At 37.6% G+C, this 21,121-nt stretch overlaps 1 protein-coding gene and 1 long non-coding RNA gene across 2 annotated transcripts in view; one reads left to right on the top strand and one right to left on the bottom strand.

The window, feature by feature from the left end:
* LOC134748840 (uncharacterized) overlaps window positions 1-21,121 on the bottom strand; it is a 707,412-nt gene that overhangs the window by 675,509 nt on the left and 10,782 nt on the right. The window lies entirely within an intron of this gene.
* On the top strand, window positions 383-7,893 carry LOC134749144 (serine protease snake-like). The gene is made up of 9 exons (XM_063684050.1): window positions 383-456; window positions 1,225-1,354; window positions 3,977-4,039; window positions 4,578-4,669; window positions 5,183-5,257; window positions 6,065-6,172; window positions 6,376-6,598; window positions 7,001-7,164; window positions 7,693-7,893. Exons 3-9 carry the CDS (start codon window positions 4,000-4,002, stop codon window positions 7,873-7,875), a joined length of 885 nt encoding a protein of 294 aa, XP_063540120.1. The 5' UTR covers window positions 383-456; window positions 1,225-1,354; window positions 3,977-3,999; the 3' UTR covers window positions 7,876-7,893.

Here is a 21,121-nt window from a genome sequence, read left to right as displayed (position 1 = left end):
GAACATTATTGATTTTATTCGTAATAATGATTTTGTCTTTCGTTAGTGTTGTGTTACGTGCAAGTGGGATCACATAATAGTGACAGAATAATTAGAAATAAAAGGGTAAGTATTATAATTATACTTAATTATAATGCCTTAGATGGTTTATGCGATTTTCGGTTGCGCTCACAGTGTGATAACCACCTTAAACAGAAATAAACACATGTGACGTTTTCAATCCAAAGGTAACACATTGTCGTTTACCATGAGGACGAAAATTGCTTGTATCTTTATACGAAAAACCTGTCAGAACGTCCTTATGGCAAGCGAAAATGTGGTACGTTTTGCTTGAAAACGACACATTATTGTTTACACTACTTTAATGTGTATAAACTAAATAATCCTTTTCAGCAAGATGTCGACTACAGATGGTCATGGGGATTCGTTGACGATTATGAAACGACAACAAAAGCAGTAAGTATTTTTCTAGTAGTACCTAAAGAGATATGTAGCGATTGTTATTAGAGGCGAGGTATTCCTAGACCTATCTGCGAGTTTCAATATAAGGAAGCAAGTACTTATTTACTTAAATTATAAGTTATTTACACACGTTACGTTACGTTTAAAATATTAGACATAAGACACAATATTAGACACAACACTTTGTTTCGAATTAAGGATCCAAAAAAGTCAGCATCAAATAGATAGTGACATTTGATGCTCTGTATGCCCGGTCTGGGTCAAATATGGCAAGCTAAATTAAACCCACTTCCCGTAACTCGACTGAACTGGAACTTTCACATACATACAGAATGTATAATGGGTCACAGTGCGATATGATAGTACCATCGAGATATGACCAGATGGACACAGTGGTGGCTATAGGAACTCTGTTGTTGTGGCTTCTCTACACAATGGCCCAGCGCTGGACTAGTAAGATGGCCATGCGATGGTTGAGAGCACGCAATATGGAATGGGCCACGTATAAATGCGTACGCACCATCGCTGGCCTACTACCTTTGATGTGCGGACGAAAAACCGACACCGTGGCCATCCCATCGCCATCCCGCCGCGCCATAAGCCATCCGACACCACTATCCTCTCTACACGCTGGCCCATCTTAGTGGGCCAGTATGATGGCCCATCGTGTAGAGGAGCCATTAAACACAACGCAGCACACCTTATTGTGTTTGGATTTGTTAGAATTTGTATTGTTGTTTTTTTACGGAAAAAAATTTACAGAGAAGCCACGAGCCATTCGTAAGCCCTAGTCCAGAACCAGACCCGGAACCCACAGAACCAGAAGTTTGTCAACCATACAATCCACCCACTCCGGACTTCAGTGCGCCTGGGAAAAGAATCAGCCAAGCGAGTAAGTGTGACGAATAAAATTATTGATTAAGAACACATCTAATCAAGCAAAAAACACAAATGGCTAAAATCAAAACCGTAGAAAATGGCTTACTGTTTTTTTTTAATAGCCATAATTATAATATTTAAATGATGATATCAATTGTAGATATAATCTACCTACGCACATAGATAAAGCTATAATCATCAAGGACGTAATTTAGGGAAAAAGATTCAATAAAAAAAAAACTGTTAATAAAATTTTAACTTTCTGTAGAAAATGAAGTCATTACTTTATACAGTATGTCTCTAATCATGGGGCTATAAATTCAGGGTTCGATTCTACTCGCTAAACTGAGCTACTTTTATTATGGGACCAACCCCGAAATCGCGAAAAAAAAATTTGGCTTTTTCATACATTTTGGCTGATCAGATGTCGACGTTTTCTATGGAAAAGCGAAAAAAATCGCGATTTTAGGGTTGGTCCCATAGTAAAAGTAGCTCAGTTTAGCAATAGAATCGAGCCCTGAATTTAAAACCCCATGATCAGAGACATACTGTATAAATGACACAATTTAAGCATGGATCTTTTTTGCTAAAATACGTCACCTTCTGAATACGAGACGCAAATGACCCGCTTAAATGGCGACTAAGAAACTTTACTCTCAGAGCATTCTAGATAAACTATCAGATTTCGTGAAACTTTAGAAATGGAATAACCTGACCCCATTCATTTGAATCTCACCTCTACCTGTTGCTCCGTAACTTTTAATATCGTAATAATATCCAGCAGTCCAGGACTTTGAATTGAAATTACGGCGTAATGGATGGCTGCTGCGTAATGGTTTTTGATTAAAAAAGGTGAGTTGTGAGTTTGGTGGGAGTTTGGGACAGACGTAATCATTCTGGGTGCTAAAGTTTGTTTAATCGGTTTTTCCGATTCGATTGTGAATTAGGGAATATTATAAACTTCTGAAAATTGCAAAAACAGGTAATGTATTATTCACATGTTAGGGCATTTTTAGGGTTCTGTAGCCAAAATGGCAAAAACGGAACCCTTATAGTTTCGTCCTATCCGTATGACCGTCGGTTTGGTCGTTTGTCACAGCCGTTTTCTCTAAATGGTATATTTAAAAAAAATGGGTACAGGTAGGTGTATATTGGTAGCCGCTACTAACTTTACAGGTTAAGATAAAAATACATAGGTACAGGTAACTAAGCAGTGGCGTAGAGTGAACTAATCTAGCCGTGGGCGAAATCGCATCTGGGAAGCCCTTTTCTTTCACTGTGCCCGAAGAAGCCTCTCGCGAGGCCCCCCTTGGGGCGCGAGGCCGTGGGCGACGTACACTTCGCGCACGCCTAGCTACGCCACTGACTAAAAATAAAAAAAGGCCCGAGTTTGTACCCATAACCGCGACACTTCCATAAACCATTACATTCCTAATAAAAATGTAGCCATTACCGAGTTGTAACTTCTAACCCGTGTCTTCAAAGATAACCCCATTTTAAACTGAGTTTTATTACACCAACATCGGTGGGTGGACAGCATTGCCACCAAAATGTCGAACGTGTCCCTGAAACGTGCGCAAATTCGACCTTATGGAAATGTCGCGATATTGATTCTACCCGCATCTAACCAAGTTATACACTCGAAACTTTTGTTGAAGCTTTAAGTTCAAATATGTTTTATTTTTATTGTATCAAGGGATTTCCTTTACGAGGTACGAGAAAGGTATTTTAGGTACATAAGACAGATACAAAACAAACAGAAAACCACAAAATAACACTGCTACTTAGATACAATAATATATGTATAGTTAGAATCAAAAGTAGCGGATCAAACTACGCGTCAAAAGTATTGGTAATACTATTACTTATTATACTATAACGTATTATCTATTACTTATTCTAAAAAAGCGATACAATATCTATGTAGAATAATTAGACTGTAACAGATAATATTATGTTTGAATGTAAAATGTAGAATTTATCTCTATTTAGAAAAGTTAAGTACCCAACTTTTTTTAAGCACGAAGATTAAATAGATTAAACTCGTTCTGGGTTGCCCAACGAATATCTCTGAAGCCCCGCCACTGATACCTACAGGTATGATACGGCAAAGAGTTCTGTTTAACTTATGAATACCATGGTAAATAAGTAACACTTATTTCAAATATGCAAAATATTTGCATATTTATAAACTGCAGCAGCTACATAAAATAAACTCAACTTTTATCCTGCAAATAAAATATAATTTAAATTGCAAAGTTTTTGATAAAGCCAATGCAGTGGCATCTGCCGTTGCATCTGCTTTTCAGCCATTTGCAACTATTTAGTGATGTGCCGATTTGAAAAATAGTATCTAGCAACTTTGCTGGCAATACTCGTATTGTACGGAGTGGAATGAAAATACATTTGTAAACGTTAAAAAACCGACGTTTACAGGGATTCCTACTTAGCCTAAAACCAAGATAAAAAATTTAATTGCACTGTGAATTCGAATATCCATTAGCTTCTTAAATAGAACCGATTAAGACAGGTAGGGCAGTGTTCTACTGGCTAATATAGTTATAACTTCTATAACAGAAGGACAAAGTACACATCCCTATTAGTTACATATTTAAGTTAAATTATTCCATTTCAGAATGCGAGGAATATATTTGGCACATGAAATCTAGAGATGAGACACAGAAGAGGAATAACCTGTGTAAGTATAGTCCGTCCGTTTTTATAAGATCAAGTACGCCATAGTAAATATATGGCGAAATTTATCTTAGAAATCGGACAGCCCTTATACTAAGATAATTTTAAAAAGAGGCACACGGAACGAATTAATGATTTGATTTATAAATTATTGCACTATTTCCTGTGCCTTCAATATAAATGTTATAGGTACATATATTCGTTGTAATATTATTTGTTTCAAATTTAGTTTTATTCCACATTTCAAATTAGAGGCAACCAAATTTAAATCATTTTGTACTGTTTCAAATCATCTTTCACTCTTTCATCAACCTCCATACAATTAACAACCACTTTCTACACCCTTGTAAACCAGTATCTTTGTAAGATTATATCATTTCACTAAGAATTGAAGTTCTACTTGAGTCGTCGAGATCCTGACCTGCACGGCGGCTACATTGTAATTAATTATAATGTAATTTGTGTACTTATTTAATATTTTTTGTGTTTATTGATAATAAATTAGCGTGTGATCAAATTTCGTTTTATGATATTTTCAACAGGCACACAGTACCTGCTAAGCCGACCGAATAAAACGCCCATCCTCGCGGCTATCGGCGGCCATATTACCTTACCAGGGGAATATCCGCACATGGTGAGTTTACTAACCTCCGGATTTGCCTAATTCGATCCAAGACACTGTTCTTTTAGGTAAAAAACTTAAAGCTTCTTCTGCATCTATTTATGTGGGTACAGTTTATTACTTGGCATTGACTTCGTTAAGATGGATATAGGAATATTAGGAATATAACAAAATGTTTCGATAACAATAAGTAACTGTAAACCTTTCGTCATATTACAGCAAATGTGAAATTTATCCGAACACGACTTTTACCGATCATATAACCGCAGCATTAAACACTCAAAATCAATTAAATTAAATGTCTGAGATTTTGTGTGGCAAGAGTATGACATGTAGGTTTTGATACTCCTTTACACATTGTGTAAAAGTGTAATTATTTATTATAATTTGTAATAGTATTTACCTTATTTATAATCATTTGCATTGCATGTAGCTGTTGAGTTTCTTGGTGCATTCTATTTATCTGTAAGGTCATGCTAACTTTTGTAAATAAATAAAATATAAATTATTTTATTATATTTTCAGGGGGCAGTGGGTTGGAAAGCGGCTGGTGGAGGAACATGGATATTCAAATGTGGCAGCTCTCTTATCAGTCACAAGGTATTTTTACTATTTATAAACCAAGAAAAGAGCGTACCTACTCTCATTTTACATGCCTGCAACGCACTTGGTGCAATAAACTTCCTGCCGCGCACAGTTAAATTGTGTAAAGCTAATGAACTGTCGCCCGTGGTATTTCCAGACGGATTCGACCTTCGGACCTTCAAGAAAAGAGTGTACTCCCTTCTTAAAAGTTGGCAATGCTTTTGCAACCCCTTAGGTGTTGCAGGTATCCATTAATAGCTTGAGATCAGGCGATTCGTCTTGTTCATAAAAAAATAAATTCAAAATTGCACCTGCGCGGTTCTCTGCGGGTATCATACCGGCAGGCAATCTTCACTGGATATTTAAATGAATTGGGAAGCTGCTAACTCTTCGTTCTGTTCTGGAGTCTCCAAATCTCTTCGACAGGTACGAGTATTTAAAGGAATCCAAAGGACTCAAATTCTTTGACTATCGTTATTTATTTATAACATACGTATTCCGTTGGCTCGGTGACCCGAAATGAGACTGCCTCCAACACAAGCTCTCTCGGGAGTTCGCGCAGATCCACGTCCACCATGTCGCTCCAGCGATACCTGGGGCTTCCGACAGGGCGTTTGTGTCTAAAAAAAAGGTAGCTAAAATTGACGTTATTTAAATGTGGTGTTTTCTATAAAAAGGGACCTTATTGTCGATGGCGCTTACGCCATTGTTAACGATGTTCCGATATTAATACAATGCCGCGAGACGCTGTGCGGCGTAAGCGCCATCGACAATAAGGTCCCTTTTCATAGAAAATGCCCCAAATTTTCGTAATTTTTCTAGTTCCTGCTGACCGCGGCACACTGCTCCCGTGCATCCGGCAGAGACCCTTCGGTTGAAGACCCGGTACCTAAAATAGTTCGTCTTGGCGACAAAAACATAGCTGACGTGGTGAGTCCTAAATTTTCAAACTTATTTGCTTTTTTATAAAATAAATATTGGGCATGGACAATGTCACAAAAATCGTCAACTATGCAGCAGTAAATCCCCGTATAAGTCTTAAATGTGTCTTAAATACGGGCCCTAGAAACCATATTAAATATTTTATGTGTGTAGTTGATATTATAATGACAAGGCTTATTTCCAACTTTCAGTTCTCCAACCAGCAACTCCCCACTGACAAGACCATCCTAAAAATAACAAAGTACCCAGAATACGCCGCACCGAAGAAGTACAATGACATAGCGATCATCGAGCTGGTGGATGGTATCACGGATTTTACTGAGCTGATTCAGCCTGCTTGTCTTTGGGGCAGCTTTGACACTAGCAGTCTTGGTTATAAAGCTAACCTCACTGGATGGGGGGTAGTTGAGACGAGTAAGTAAAATATCTTCTCTTATCTTCTATCGTCTTTGAACGTACTTTGGCTTTGAATTTGTGAAAACCAAATATAGCTAATAGTGTACACGCACCATACGCACGCACGTGTGTAGCACGATACCTTGATCTTTTGCAACTTTAATCTAACCTCACTGGCGAGGATGATTGAGAAGAGCAAGTAAGAGTATGCAGGCTTTTTGGTATTTAAGAAGTCTATATGTAAGAATACAGCCTATTTGAAGGCTGGAACAAACTCACCAATAGGAACTTATACAGAGAATGACTTAGTTGGTTGAGAATATTGTGATCTAAGAAAAGGAGGTGATTTCCCAGTTAGACTGCCTCGTTAGAGATAAAAATTCACTGTATGTTTCTCTAAAGTTACATGCTGTTTTGCAGCTGGTCTCCAATCCTCCCCTGAGCTGCAGGCAGCAGAAGTGGATATCATCGAGTCTGGCGTCTGCGACCAACTTTTGAGGCCGTTCTGCAGCAGATTATGGTGCGGTTTGCAGGATGGACAGATTTGTGCTGGCAAGCTCGCTGGTGGAGTCGACGCGTGCCAGGTAAAATACTTTTTTGTGACACTTTAAAAGAGTCCTATGGCTGGACGAAAAAATGTTTGTGGGGTCGATGCGTGTTAAGCGATATATTCTCATAGGCAAACTGAGGTGGACATCAACGACTTTGACGTCTGCGATCTAACACTTTTTTGTATAAAATTGCTGGGCAAGGACTTTTCCCTTGACACAAAGACAGATTTAAGGCTTTTTTATTGAGAAATTCATTCAGGTCGTCCCGCCGGCGCCGATACCCTTGAGGGTATATTCCTTTCCTTACATAAGACTGAGATGGCCACGTCTTCCGTGTTTATACATTTAGGAATAAACTCGTAGCAAGCATCTAATTTCAGGCTTTTATTCGGGTGCCTCCTCACTCACTGGGCTTTAAATTTAGGGTTAGAGTCTCTCTATGTCTAAACGTGAAATATCATGATCATATATTGTCACTGCCAAGTCGGTGCAAACTTAGCGTAGATGGACTCTGTATGGATAAGTTAACACACAATTTTTAATCTTCCATTCGTTCCCCAGGGTGACTCCGGCGGCCCTCTCCAAGTGCGGATCCCCGGTCTAAATATCCCCGGACAAGGCACGCTGCACTACGTGATCGGCGTGACTTCGTTCGGCATCGGCTGCGCCCGCTCCAATAAGCCCGGGATCTATGCCAGGGTGTCGCAGTACATTGACTGGATTGAGGAGATTGTGTGGAGATAAAATACTGCAAAAATTGCATTTGAGTTTCATTTGTGTTGACTGTGTTGCCTTATGACACGACTTAAGAGTATCATATCATCATCATTTTCCTCGCGTTATCCCGGCATGTTGCCACGGCTCATGGGAGCTTAGGGTCCGCATGACAACTAACCCTAAGAATTGACGTAGGCACTAGTTTTTACGAAAGCGACTGCCATCTGACCTTCCAACCCAGAGGGGGAACTAGGCCTTGTTAGGATTAGTCCGGCTTCCTCACGATGTGCTCCTTCACCGAAAAGCGACCGGTAAATATCAAATGATATTCCGAAAATCTCGAACGAGCCGTGGTTTAAACCCGCGACCTCCGGATTGAAAGTCGCACGCTCTTACCGCTAGGCCAACAGCGCTTCTTACGAGTATCATATCGATATCAAAATTGTTATTATTGATTTGTGAAAACTACGCGGTTTGCACACTGTTCGCTGTGTCTTCCACAACCCGTTGACCGAAAGCCAGCGTCTCTGCTCAAGTCATCCTGGCAAGTAATAACCCTAGTTTGCATGTAAGCTGAGCCATTTGTTCTACACAGAGGACATTTGTACGGCGATACTCTACAAAGGACATTTTTATGACGGCTTATGAAGTGCCAGGCTTTGTTTGTTTCGTTCGTTTGTGCTGCTGTTTTGAATAAAATAAGTCTTATCACGCTGGCGATTTGCGGGAGAGTTGAAAGCAAGGCCAGCGCGCAGCTAGTTCGCCGCGAGAAAAAATGTACCTGCTTACGATTACATATTTACTTACTTTTTCTTTTCTCGAAGTGACATTACTGACATTTCCATTTACGTACCTAATGTACCTATAGCCTGTCCAGTGTGTAAGTGTCTATATTATTGTGTATCTACTCTAAGTACCAGGCTCCTATAAGTGTAACACACTATTCCAAAGCTTACTTTCTTAACGACGAGCGAGCCCAGGCGAACCCGTGGTGTGCCTTGCTTGGTCTCCGGGTGCATATGGCGCTGTCAATGTCAAACTGACGGTAGTGGTACTGGGCTCTCTGAAACATGTCGCGCGAGTGACTAAAAACACGTAAGTTATTTAAACCGTAAAATTATTAAAATGTAGTTTTAAAATCGCTCAGTGGCCCTCATAGATCTATTTAATCAACTTTCTGTATACACACAGTACACAGGGTGCTCTGTAAGTGGCTAGAATGCCACAGTACGCAGACGGATCAGGCCACTGAAGGCAGATTAGGACAAATCCGCTTCAGATCCGACTAAATGGAATCGCAGAAATCGCTCCATTTTGAAACGCTCAAGCGATTGCTTCGAAAGAAAAACAAATGAGACGCTCGGGCAATGTGTGTTTGACGTTTAAGATTTATTTGAAAAGTCGCACTTTTGAGTCCCGAGAAAGCGAAAAAAGTATGAAGTGGCAGTTCATGGCTTTCACTAAATTAAAAAGCTACTTTGTTTCACTACCTGGAGTGAGGAAAGTCGCATTTTCTCCACTCCCTGGAGTGAGGCAAGTCGCCCTTTCCTCACTCCAGAGAGTGACGAAAATAGGCTTGTTCGAGCTGCTGAGGTGAAAACTTATTTTTGGAACTTTGGCTTGTAGAGATGTTTATGACCTCGACTGTCAATAAAAGCATTACTAACATGAAACCGTTTAACTACATTCCACCCTACTAACCTGTCCATATTGAACAAGAATCATAGGGTAGATCAGTCACGGGCAGGTACGGCGAGAACGAGCGGCCCCACATTAATCACCCCTGCTTAATATGCGCCCTGACTGATGCTGGGCGGTTGAACCTGGGCGGTTATTTAAGCTGGGGACCTATTTGAATTGTTTAATGTACTGAAGGTGACATACCTGTTCATATCACGGCTGAATTGTTAAAGGACTATGCGTCAAAATGGTCCAAAAACCAACAGAGTTGAGAATTAAGTCACTAATATTGTCTTCGGTTACCGCGATAGTTACTCATGAAATAAAACTCATATGAAGTAAACGTCGGGATGTATTCAATATACGCGATATAATCCGTTTTCATAGTTTTATTTTAATTAGGTCATTAGATAAGTATTTCTTATATGAACTTCATTTCGTTCTATGGCCACCAAAAAAAATTGTAAATGATCCACATTATCATATTATGGAAGTATTTGATTAAAATATAATTAGTTTAATTTAATTTTTCTTATTTTTAAAGTAAAATTAATCTTATACTATCATGGTCACCCTATGACTTTTGACATACGCTGTATGGAAAGCGACAAGACGTCACATTGAGTAGGGTGACCAAATTGTATGCAAACTTGTTTTTTTTTTTACTTGTCACCTGAAAAATAATCATCATTATTGGTGATAAACAATAATTAACAACATCATTAGGCTCATCTTTGAATTATGTATGATGTCTTGTTCTCTTGCTAGAAGCGCTGGTGGCCTAGCGGTAAGAGCGTGCGACTTTCAATCCGGAGGTCGCGGGTTCAAACCCCCGGCTCGTACCAATGAGTTTTTCGGAACTTGTGTACGAAATATTATTTGATATTTATACCAGTCGCTTTTCGATGAAGGAAAACATCGTGAGGAAACCGGACTAATCCTAAAAAGGCCTAGTTTCCCCCTCTGGGTTGGAAGGTCAGATGGCAATCGCTTTCGTAAAAACTAGTGCCTACGTCAATTCTTAGGATTAGTTGTCAAGCGGACCCCAGGCTCCCATGAGCCGTGGCAAAATGCCGGGACAACGCGAGGAAGTCTTGTTCTCTTGCTACACGACCCCGAAATCATCCTGTATAGGTTTTCGACCTAAAAGAAATTAAAGCCATTTTTTTCAGTTTTTGTGGGTTTCATTATTGCTAATCAGCATCCAAGTAAACTGCGGTAGACTTACATTGAGAACACACTTTGTTGCGTCCTGTAAGAACTAAACTATATTTGGTTAACCAGGGAAGCAAAATGAGCAGGTTTAACTCTAAGTACAGAACAAAGTGAATTGTTTACGAAATAAAAACCGGCAATAAAACTATCTTCTCGGAGGATAACTGAGGACGCAAACGGCCGCCGCTTACACCGACTAGACATGAAGAACAAGGATGAAAAAGACAAAATCACACGTAGGTAATATAATATTTCATTATTACTTACTTACTGCTGTGATGCGCCGACCCGAAGTGGATCTTGGCCTCCGACACCAAAGACCGCCATGCTACCTGTCCAAAGCCGTTTCTGTCCAGTCGACAGCGCCGAGTTCGCTGATGAGGTCTTCAATGAGGTGAGGTGAGGTGAATGGGGTGAGGTGAAGTGGGGATTTCATTTTTGAAATCGAAAAATGTTGTGCATCTCATAGGGCTTTAACGCCCTTTTATTAAATAGGCTTATTGTTGCCCGACTCAAAATAGGGAAATAGGGTTCCCATGAACACATTAAACTGCCGCCAAAGGAGCAAAGCTCATCCTCACTTCTTAGACACATGGCATACCAAGAATAAGCGGGCATCTCGCTCGTTTCTTCCCAGAACGTGCAGAATGTGGAATGAGTTGCCTCCTGAGGTATTTCCTTTGTGCTACGACATGGGATTCTTCAAGAAGCGGGTATTTAGGGTTCTCAAGGGTCGGCAATGCTTAAGTGGCTCCTGTGATGTTGCTTAGGCGGCTCGTCTGCTCGTTTGCTGACTATCACATAAAAAAAACTGTTTTAAAAAAGCTATACAATAAAATTTACGAAAATTCCAGATGAAAAACGTCTTTTCGCTTTCATTTGATTCAAATTAATAAAAACCAATTCAAATGTGATTTTTCTTTTTCATACTAACTTTATATTAAGAAATCATTTTGAGGTTTCAAAAATAGTAACTGATTATCCCAGGCGAGTGGTGAAAAAGTTGCTCGAAGATTTTCTTATAAAAGTTAGTCGAATTTTGCGACTAAACCTCGTCTATATTTATATTACATTTTCACTTGCTTAACATGGCACAAAACAGCTTCCTACAGCTCAGCCTAGAGTGCGAACATGATTCCAAAAACTTCTTACCAACTGGCTCAGTTAAATTGTCAAGTGAAAACAAAAAAAAAACGGCCAAGTGCGAGTCGGACTCGCGCAGGAAGGGTTCCATACCATTACGCAAAAAGCGGCAAAAAAATCACGTTTGTTATATAGGAGCCCCGCTTAAATATTTCTATTTTTAGTTATAGCGTTATAGCGGCATCATCTGTGAAAATTTCAACTGTCTACTCGTAGCTATCACGGTTCATGACATACAGCCTGGTGACAGACGGACAGACAGACACACGGACGGACAGCGGAGTCTTAGTAATAGGGTCCCGTTTTTACCCTTTGGGTACGGAACCCTAAAAACGGCGTCAATCGCAACCGCTTTATCAATTCAATTAGAAACCCTTCGATTACAGATAATTACCCTAACAGCAATTATAAAATAAATAAATTTTATAGGACAGATTGACTAAGTCCCACGGTAAGTCCAAGGAGGCTTGTGTTATGGGTACTCAGACAACGATATATATAATATATAAATATTTAAATACATAGAAAACACCCATGACTCAGGAACAAATATCTATGCTCATCGCACAAATAAATGCCCTTACCCCAACCCAGACCTACCTTACCTTATTCGAACCCAGGACCATCGGCTTCACAGGCAGGTAGTGACCCTCTACCCACTGGGCCAGACCGGTCGTCAAACGATCACGATTTATACGTTATTATGACATCAGCGACGTCATTATGACGCTATAATTACGTCATTATGACGTCTCTGACGTCACTGCTACCTGGGATGTTATAATACTTTTCGGTGTGACGCAGTGCCAGGTTTACAGTAATCTTCCATTTGGGGCAGCAATTTGTCTAGCAGACGGATAGCGCGCTCTGCCTGATCCGCTGAGATCGCCTATTGCTACTGTTTCACGAGTACTGGCTTTAACAACATATTACTTCTCTTAAAAATAATTCATTGTGAACAATGTTTACGTCTAAACATGTAGAACGATAACCATAAAACGATTGGTAGGAAATATTTGTTTTCCCCTCACTAGCTCGGAAAGCCGTCTTTTATCCTTTAAAACAAGCGGGGAAAAACGAATTTTATCCACTAGTGGGGAAAGTAATTTGACCTTGAATAGAGCGTGTTTAAGTAGCTTGACAGATAAAAAAATGTAAAACACTCGTAATAATGGTTCGTTCGATATTAATTATCATTAAATAAATGGTTTGAGAATCTAATAAAAAAGACCAAACTTAGCTTTATTTAATAATTTTAAGTCATAAACCTTAAATTTCCATAAGAAACGTTAGATTTTTTATTTATATAAATATAATTCTGAACGCACAAGTTGAGTCGATGCAATTTCAAAACGCATCGTTGACATTTCATACGTCAGAACAGAAATGTCAACATTGTCAACAAAATTTTTACTTAAAAACACTTCTCACCGACTCACGTAAAAATTCAGAATTTTCAGTGTTTTCTGTTATAATATCGTACAGAAATAAGTGATTCCAGTGATGAAGATTATCTAACGCCTGTGGATGTTGCACTTTCCTCGCTATAGTGAGGGGAAAAGTTTTGTGTTACACACGGGTGCAAATGTATTTTACTTCTCGTGTGTTGAAACACTCGCGGGTAAAATACAACTTTGCACCCTTGTATAACAAATAACTATTTCACCACACTAACTGGTAAAGGCTCTCTTGATTGTTTAAAAACTGATGAGAAAGTTGCATTTTATCCACATGTGTGGCAAAATAATCAAATGCAAATTTTGAGTTGTTTCCTTATGTTGGCTGGTAGAATTAACTTTTAAATGATGATTTTGAATGACAAATATTAATAACAATAATTTTGAATTGATTTGGTTTGATTTTGTAGGAAATTTTTACAGTTATTATTTTCCTTGCGTTGGTGTGGTGAAAAAATTTCAGTTGCACTCGGTGCCAAAATAACAACTTTGCCCACTTGTAAAACAAATTGTTATTCATCTTTTTCTTTTTGTGCTAGGAATTTATAACATGGATTTATTTCATATTTCATATTTATTTATTGCAACCATGGTTTTATAGGTATTACAAATTCTTGGTAGTTCCACATGGACCCCGTGGGGGCATAGCAATATTACATGCATACTTAGGATCTAATCTTAAATCTAATGTGTATAATATAGAAGTAGGTCAATTTAGTAGTTTTTATACATATAAGCCGATTTGAATCAGATAATTGTCAGTGTATTGTCAGTGTATTTAAAAATAAAATACGAAAATACATACAAAATAACATAATATAAATAATATTGTCTTCGGTTACCGCGATAGTTACTCATGAAATAAAACTATGAAAACGGATTATATCGCGTATATTGAATTTATAATACATCCCGACGTTTCGAACTCTTTACAGCGTTCGTGGTCAACGGTTAGTATTATAAATTCAATATACGCGATATAATCCGTTTTCATAGTTTTATTTCATAATATAAATAAGTTATAAACCTAACCTAGGGCGCCGCCAGCAGCGGGTCAGGGCTCTGGCTGCTCAACAGGATCAACAGACAAAAAAAAACCATCGTATAATGTATTCTGTGAACACTAACGCTTCAACGCACTAGCGTTTCTGTGAACGCTTAATGACTATAAAGTAATTAAGCGAAAATAACAAGCACTTCATACAAACCGCCCAAACAACCTCTGTTTATAAGTCGCTATAAAAACGTTCTAAATATGTAAATATTATTCAGATTTAGTTCAACGCAGTCCGGTTACAGTATTGCCGAAATGTATGCATCATAAAAAGATAATAAAATAAATGAGGTACGCTGGGAGTTATGTCTTGTGTCATGACATAGGGATTGGGAGGCCGAAAGTACGTTTAAAATCTCAACTTGTTTTGTTATTGTTACGACCTGGACACGAATCACACTGACGGCGCGATTCGGGAAATGAATTAGAGATTATCACTAGATATGAAATAGTAAAGATATGTGACGTCCCACGGGTAAAGGTACCTTATGGCGGTTGGAGCTTACGCTATTATCAAAGATAGACATAGTACTCCGTAATAGATGGATACAGTCTAAGGAAAAAACGTGCCTCGAAAATCAAGAAAATTTGATTCTTGGTCAGAGGGCGCTACTAGCTTTGGCCTACTGTCATATAGATGGCGTTGACTGTTTGTTATTTAACAATTTTAACGCATATCAGTGAAAGAACATGGATCAAAACCATAAAAATAATTAATGCAAATAAAAAAATATATTTATCCATATTTAAATACATTTTATCGTATAAATCTTTTATAAATCATTTTTATAAATCTTCATTTTTAGTTTTAAAGTGTGTCGATAAATGGCAGTGAATTTACTGTGGTTACAAAATTTACTATGACAGTACCGCTCTATCTTATTATATCCTCATTGCTATTATTAACGCCATTCCAATTAATATTGCGACGTTATGCGATGTAAGCGCCAGCCGTCATATATTCATATTTAATATCTAGTGAATCTCTAATTCATCTCAAGCATACTAATAAGTGCAAGCGAGATGCCTTTCAGCTACAGCACGACTCGCAGTGCATTTATCGTATCATTTCAATATCAAAGCCATATCAGATTTTTAAATCTTAATTCCGCTAGGAGGCGAATTCTGATTGTAATTACAGGTTAGAAATTTGATCTGTGATTAGTTTTAGCTTGAAGAAATGTCACTTTTGGCACTGACAGATCATATACATAAGAAATTCAGATGGCGGGAAAACCGACAAATCAATAAATGGGCTGACAAACGAAGTGTTTTTTATGACTATAAAGATATTATGAATAAAAGGTGACCTCACAGGTTCAGTGTCGAGTCGAGTGGATCGGGAGGCTTAGCCAAGATGAGAATCGTAATTGAAAACGCCAGTTGAAACATAAATAACGTAAATGGTCACAAGAGTCATGGAACTTTAAGGAAAACATGTTTATAAAGCGTAAACATGTCATCTTTATTGTTACATTCGACTTATTGTAAATCAGTACAATCAGCATTCATAGTAGGGGATAAAACAACGCAAAGTATCTACCATTATGCCGCTCCCATACAATCAGAGTTACGCTCTTATTTTAAAACTACATGCTTAAATTACATGAAACTGCATGAATATTTATGTAACATATATATTTATGTCTAAAACTTCTATTGGCTATAAATTTCTTAGTATTACGCCGTTGTTGTGTTCAATTTCTATTATTTCTGTAACAGTGTTTCTTGTGTTTAACATTATAAAATATTGAAACTTTATAATAAATTCCATAAACTGAACTTATCTGAGCCTGTCAAGCGAGTAATAAATTATTTAAAAAAGTGCAAAGTTTTCCTATTGTTCGTCGGTGAATTAATCATAGTTGTGAAGTTCACGGCGTTATTATCTGTGGGTTATGTGTTGCCTTTGGTTCGCGAGCGGTGAACCAAGTTGGCAAACGTGACGTGACTTTGAAATCTGTTAGTAATATGTATCTTTCAAATCCTCCTGAAGAAAGGCCAGGTCAAGAGCACCCTAAACCGGCGAGCGTGTATGAGGAATGTTATGAAAGTGAAGGAAGCGAAAGAGGTATGTCAGGATCGTAGCAAGTGGAAATCCGTGGTCTCTGCCTACCCCTCCGGGAAATAGGCGTGATTATATGTATGTATGTATGTATCTTTCAAATTGTAAACTAGAATAGATGCCTGAAACCGAAAGAAAAGTGACCTCGGTCGCTCTAGTGCTGGAGAGCACACACGTTCTCAGAAAGTGACGTACTCAGAATGTGACGAACTCAGAAACTGCAAAACTCAGAGTGACAATCTCAGAACGTGTCCTAACTCGAAACTGATCTCCTAAGATGTGACATGCTCCGCCTAAACCGATCTGTGTAAGATTGTCCCCAAATATTTATTTATTTATTTAATGCAGAAAAAACGCATAGACAGAAATTCAAGCATTTGCACGGGGAAAGCCAGTGGGAATGCTGCTGTATCCCAGGTAGCATTTATACGTCATTGTGACGTCCGTTACGTCATTATGACATATACATGACGTCATTATGACGTCGCTGACGTCACTGCTACCTGGGATTGGTCCACGGGAGCAATCAACTCGCGCATCAGAACACCTGACTGTCATGGGACCGCAACTTTTACACCATTAGTCAAACTTATACGCGATTGCGAGGTGAACGTATTCTTAAGTTTATTATTTAGTTTTCAGGGTGTCATTCGGGGGAGAATATGCTTGCTTAAAAATCCGAGTCACTGTTTCCGACTCGACCCTTAATTCAAGTAGGACATTTTCACTCAAAACTCACCATTTTTTTCATATCGTCCGGCGGACTGTAATCAGTGCGCCCCTTATCAACGCGCTTATGAACATCAAATAAAGCTACGCCGGCTTTAACCCTACACCTCTGCTTCGAGAAGATTTAAATTTCCCGTCAATTGGAGGAGGGTATCTCAATATGGGACCGGCAATAAACTCGGCGGAACACATCTTATAATTAACATGCATAACGAGCAAATAAGAATAAAACCGGCCAAGTGCGAGTCGGACTCGCGCACGAAGGGTTCCGTACCATTACGAAAAAAAACAGCAAAAAAATCACGTTTGTTGTATGAGAGCCCCATTTAAATATTTATCAAACATCAAACATTTATTCAGCAAATAGACCACAGGGGCACTTTTACATGTAAATTTTTACAAGCAATACAAAACCAAAATTTACAAAAACAATTACAAATATGGAATCAATAAAATATTAGATACTTTATCAGAGATGTATTCAGTCTAAAACTAATAAAAGGTATACAAACAACAGACAATTACTAAAATTGTTTAGAGATGTAAAAGTCTCTAGGTGTCAGAGATAAAATATGTATAATAAATTAAAAAAAAAACGATCATCAAATTATCCTTAGAGGTGTAAAGGGTCTCCAAGACTTGGGTCTTTATATTATTCTGTTTTTAGTATTTGTTGTTATAGCGGCAACAGAAATACATCATCTGTGAAAATTTCAACTGTCTAGCTATCACGGTTCATGAGATACAGCCTGGTGACAGACAGACAGACAGACAGACGGACAGACGGACAGCGGAGTCTTAGTAATAGGGTCCCGTTTTTACCCTTTTGGTACGGAACCCTAAAAAAATACATTTTAAATTACTATAGAATTCATGCAATTACATGTCATCATTAATATCTGCACACATCACTTTGTTCTGTTCAAATCGATGCAAAGTAAGCTTAGACGGTCTCTACTCGTATTTTATATCTGAATTTAAATAGTTTATAAACACATGCAGGGTGTATACACTAGAACTATTCAGACATAAACAATGATTTCTACCTTCTACATCATGTCAGAATACCTAATTCATTTTCTCCGAAAATACAACTCTGAAAAATAGCAACCTACGTTAATGTAAATTCATAACGCTCATACCACAGACGACCTCATAATAGAGTCCGCTTTATAAAGCATTAGTATTTTTTTTTTATTAGCCTACTTTGGTGTCTCACTGCTGGGCAAAGGCCTCCCCTCGTTTTTTCCACTCGACCCTGTCATCGGCATTTTCCCACCATTTGGGGTAGGACTGTTCCCGCCTTGACTACTCAAAAAAAAACATGTTATAGAAATAGAAATAGAAATAGAAATAGAAATATATTTATTTGCCATTAAATGTGGTATACAATGGTGTTACATTATTATTTATAGAGCCATACACATTTAGACTTTAAAAAGCCATGCAAATTGAAAACTTATACTAAATTTAAGTTTAATTGACATCATTATTTTAATCAAAACATGCATTATTAACCTAGTTATAAAGCCATTAGTTATTAACGTGGACTGTTACTAACAAATTATGAAGTGACAGTTAATTAACTAAAAATTCCTTCAGACTGTAGTAACATTTGTCGACAAGGAAAGAGTACAGTTTGTTTTTAAATTTATTGAGTGGTAGCTGTTTAAGCTCATCAGGCAGTCTATTAAATATTTTAACGCACATTGCATAACAACTTTTATTTTTCATGACTGTATGCATATTAGGGAGTACTAGTCTGTCAGGATATCTAGTGTTAAAATGTGTTATATCTCTTTTTTTGACGAATATATCGGGGTGCAATTTAACAAATACACAAACTTCGTATATATAAATCGAGTGTACAGTTAACAATTTCAATTTAATAAAAGAACTTACACAAGATGTTCTTTGACGCATGTTGCATATTGCTCTAATGCATTGTTTTTGTGCTATAAGGGCATGATTTACATATGACGAATTTCCCCACATCAATATACCGTACCTTAAATTGGATACAACATAAGCATGATATGCCATTATAGCGGTTTTCATATCAGTTATGCGTGTCAATCGCCATAAAACATATACAAATCTATTAATTTTTGAGCATACCTTATCCACATGCGTTTTCCAAGTACATCGATCATCTAGGGCAAACCCTAAAAACGTAGTGGTATCACATTCTACGAGAGTCTGTCCATTATAGGCTATATGCAGTTTCTCCTTCTTTCCTCTTCTATTAATAAATTGGATATACTTTGTTTTATCAATATTAACTTGTAAATTATTATCATTTAACCATTTAATTATGTCAGCAATTGCATTATTAATAATATTCTCATAATTTTCATTATCCCTATCGCAAATAACAATTGAGATATCGTCCGCAAATAAGCTACAACTGTGATTTGTAATTAGAGGCAGATCGTTAATGTATAGAAGGAACAATAAAGGTCCAAGTATAGTCCCTTGAGGTACTCCGACCCTATTACATAACATGTTTGATCTATAATTCTGTTGCATTTTGTCATCGTCTGCACCTAATATTTCAACTATTTGGCGTCGATTGCTGAGATAGCTCTCAATCCACGAGTTTACCAGTCCTCTCATGCCATAGGCTTCACATTTTTTTAGTAATAACCTGTGCGATACATGGTCAAAAGCTTTGCTCATATCAAAGAAAATGGCAACAGTTTTGTGACCCTTATCTACATTATCAACTATCTTGTTTATTAAATTAAACGTGGCTAATGTGGTGGATTTACCTTTTTGGAACCCATTTTGGTGGTCACTTATTATTCCACTTATTTTAATAAATGACAACAGCCTTGTATACATTGCTTTCTCCAAGATTTTAGCGAAAATTGGTATGAGCGTAATTGGTCTATAGTTTCCAGGAAAGTTTTTGTCTCCTGCTTTAAAAATGGGTTTAACAATGGAAATCTATAGCTTGTCAGGAAACACCGCCTGTTGAAAGGTCATATTGATTAAGTGTGAAAGTACAGGGGCAATAATGTCACTTGTTAACTTAACTATATGTGTAGGGACGTCATCATAGCCAACCGAACGGGTGTTTCTCAGTTTTTTTATTATATTAACTACTTCTATTGGGTCAATAGGGAAAATGAACATGTTAGAATTGTTGAATTGAAGAGAATATTCATATGGATTAGCATTATTATTAAAATTAGAATTATTATGAGTGGTGTCAATGAAAAAATTATTAAATACATTTGCAATGTCACTTGGTTTATCTATGATTTGATTATTATCTGTAATTTTGTCAATGAGTTTATTCCTCTTATTTAATTTACCTGCGTCTTTATTTATGATTTCCCAACTAGTTTTCGAGATATTCTTAGCATTATTTAGCCTTGCCATATTATCTAACTTTTTAGATGTTAATATACACTTTTTTAACAATTTTTTGTATTTATTATAGTTCAATTTATTTTCAGTTGTCTTGTCCTTGTAAAACCTATATCTTAGTTGTCGTTTGGTCTTTAAAGCATTTCTCAAACCCTTAGTAATCCATTTAGTTTGTTGATTCGTGTATGATCGCAAAATTAAAAAAAAAACAAGTGCGAGTCGGACTCGCGGACCGAGGGTTCCGTACTTTTTAGTATTTGTTGTTATAGCGACAACAGAAATACATCATCTGTGAAAATTTCAACTGTCTAGCTATCACGGTTCATGCCTGGTGACAGACAGACAGACGGACAGACGGACAGCGGAATCTAAGTAATAGGGTCCCGTTTTTACCCTTTGGGTACGGAACCCTAAACACAAGCATTAGGTATTGTTAAGTGAATGTTACAAAGGCAAAAAATCCATCAATCCTTCAAAATCCTCAACCGCGTACAAACAATCTCGTTGCATTTTCAAAAATACTCTCATGCAATCCGCCATGTTTGTTATGGATTG

The sequence above is a fragment of the Cydia strobilella genome, chromosome 17, assembly GCF_947568885.1.
Source record: "Cydia strobilella chromosome 17, ilCydStro3.1, whole genome shotgun sequence".
Lineage (NCBI taxonomy): Eukaryota > Metazoa > Arthropoda > Insecta > Lepidoptera > Tortricidae > Cydia > Cydia strobilella.
Note: the sequence above shows the minus strand (reverse complement) of the source record. Positions and strands in the feature narration are given on the sequence as shown.

What these genes read in the sequence shown, in the direction of transcription:
- LOC134749144 (XM_063684050.1), top strand. Translation starts at nt 4,000, where the DNA reads ATGAAATCTAGAGATGAGACACAGAAGAGGAATAACCTGT. An exon ending in GCTCTCTTATCAGTCACAAG is followed by an intron (nt 5,258 to 6,064) that starts GTATTTTTACTA and finishes TAATTTTTCTAG; the next exon opens with TTCCTGCTGACCGCGGCACA. An exon ending in ACAAAAACATAGCTGACGTG is followed by an intron (nt 6,173 to 6,375) that starts GTGAGTCCTAAA and finishes TCCAACTTTCAG; the next exon opens with TTCTCCAACCAGCAACTCCC.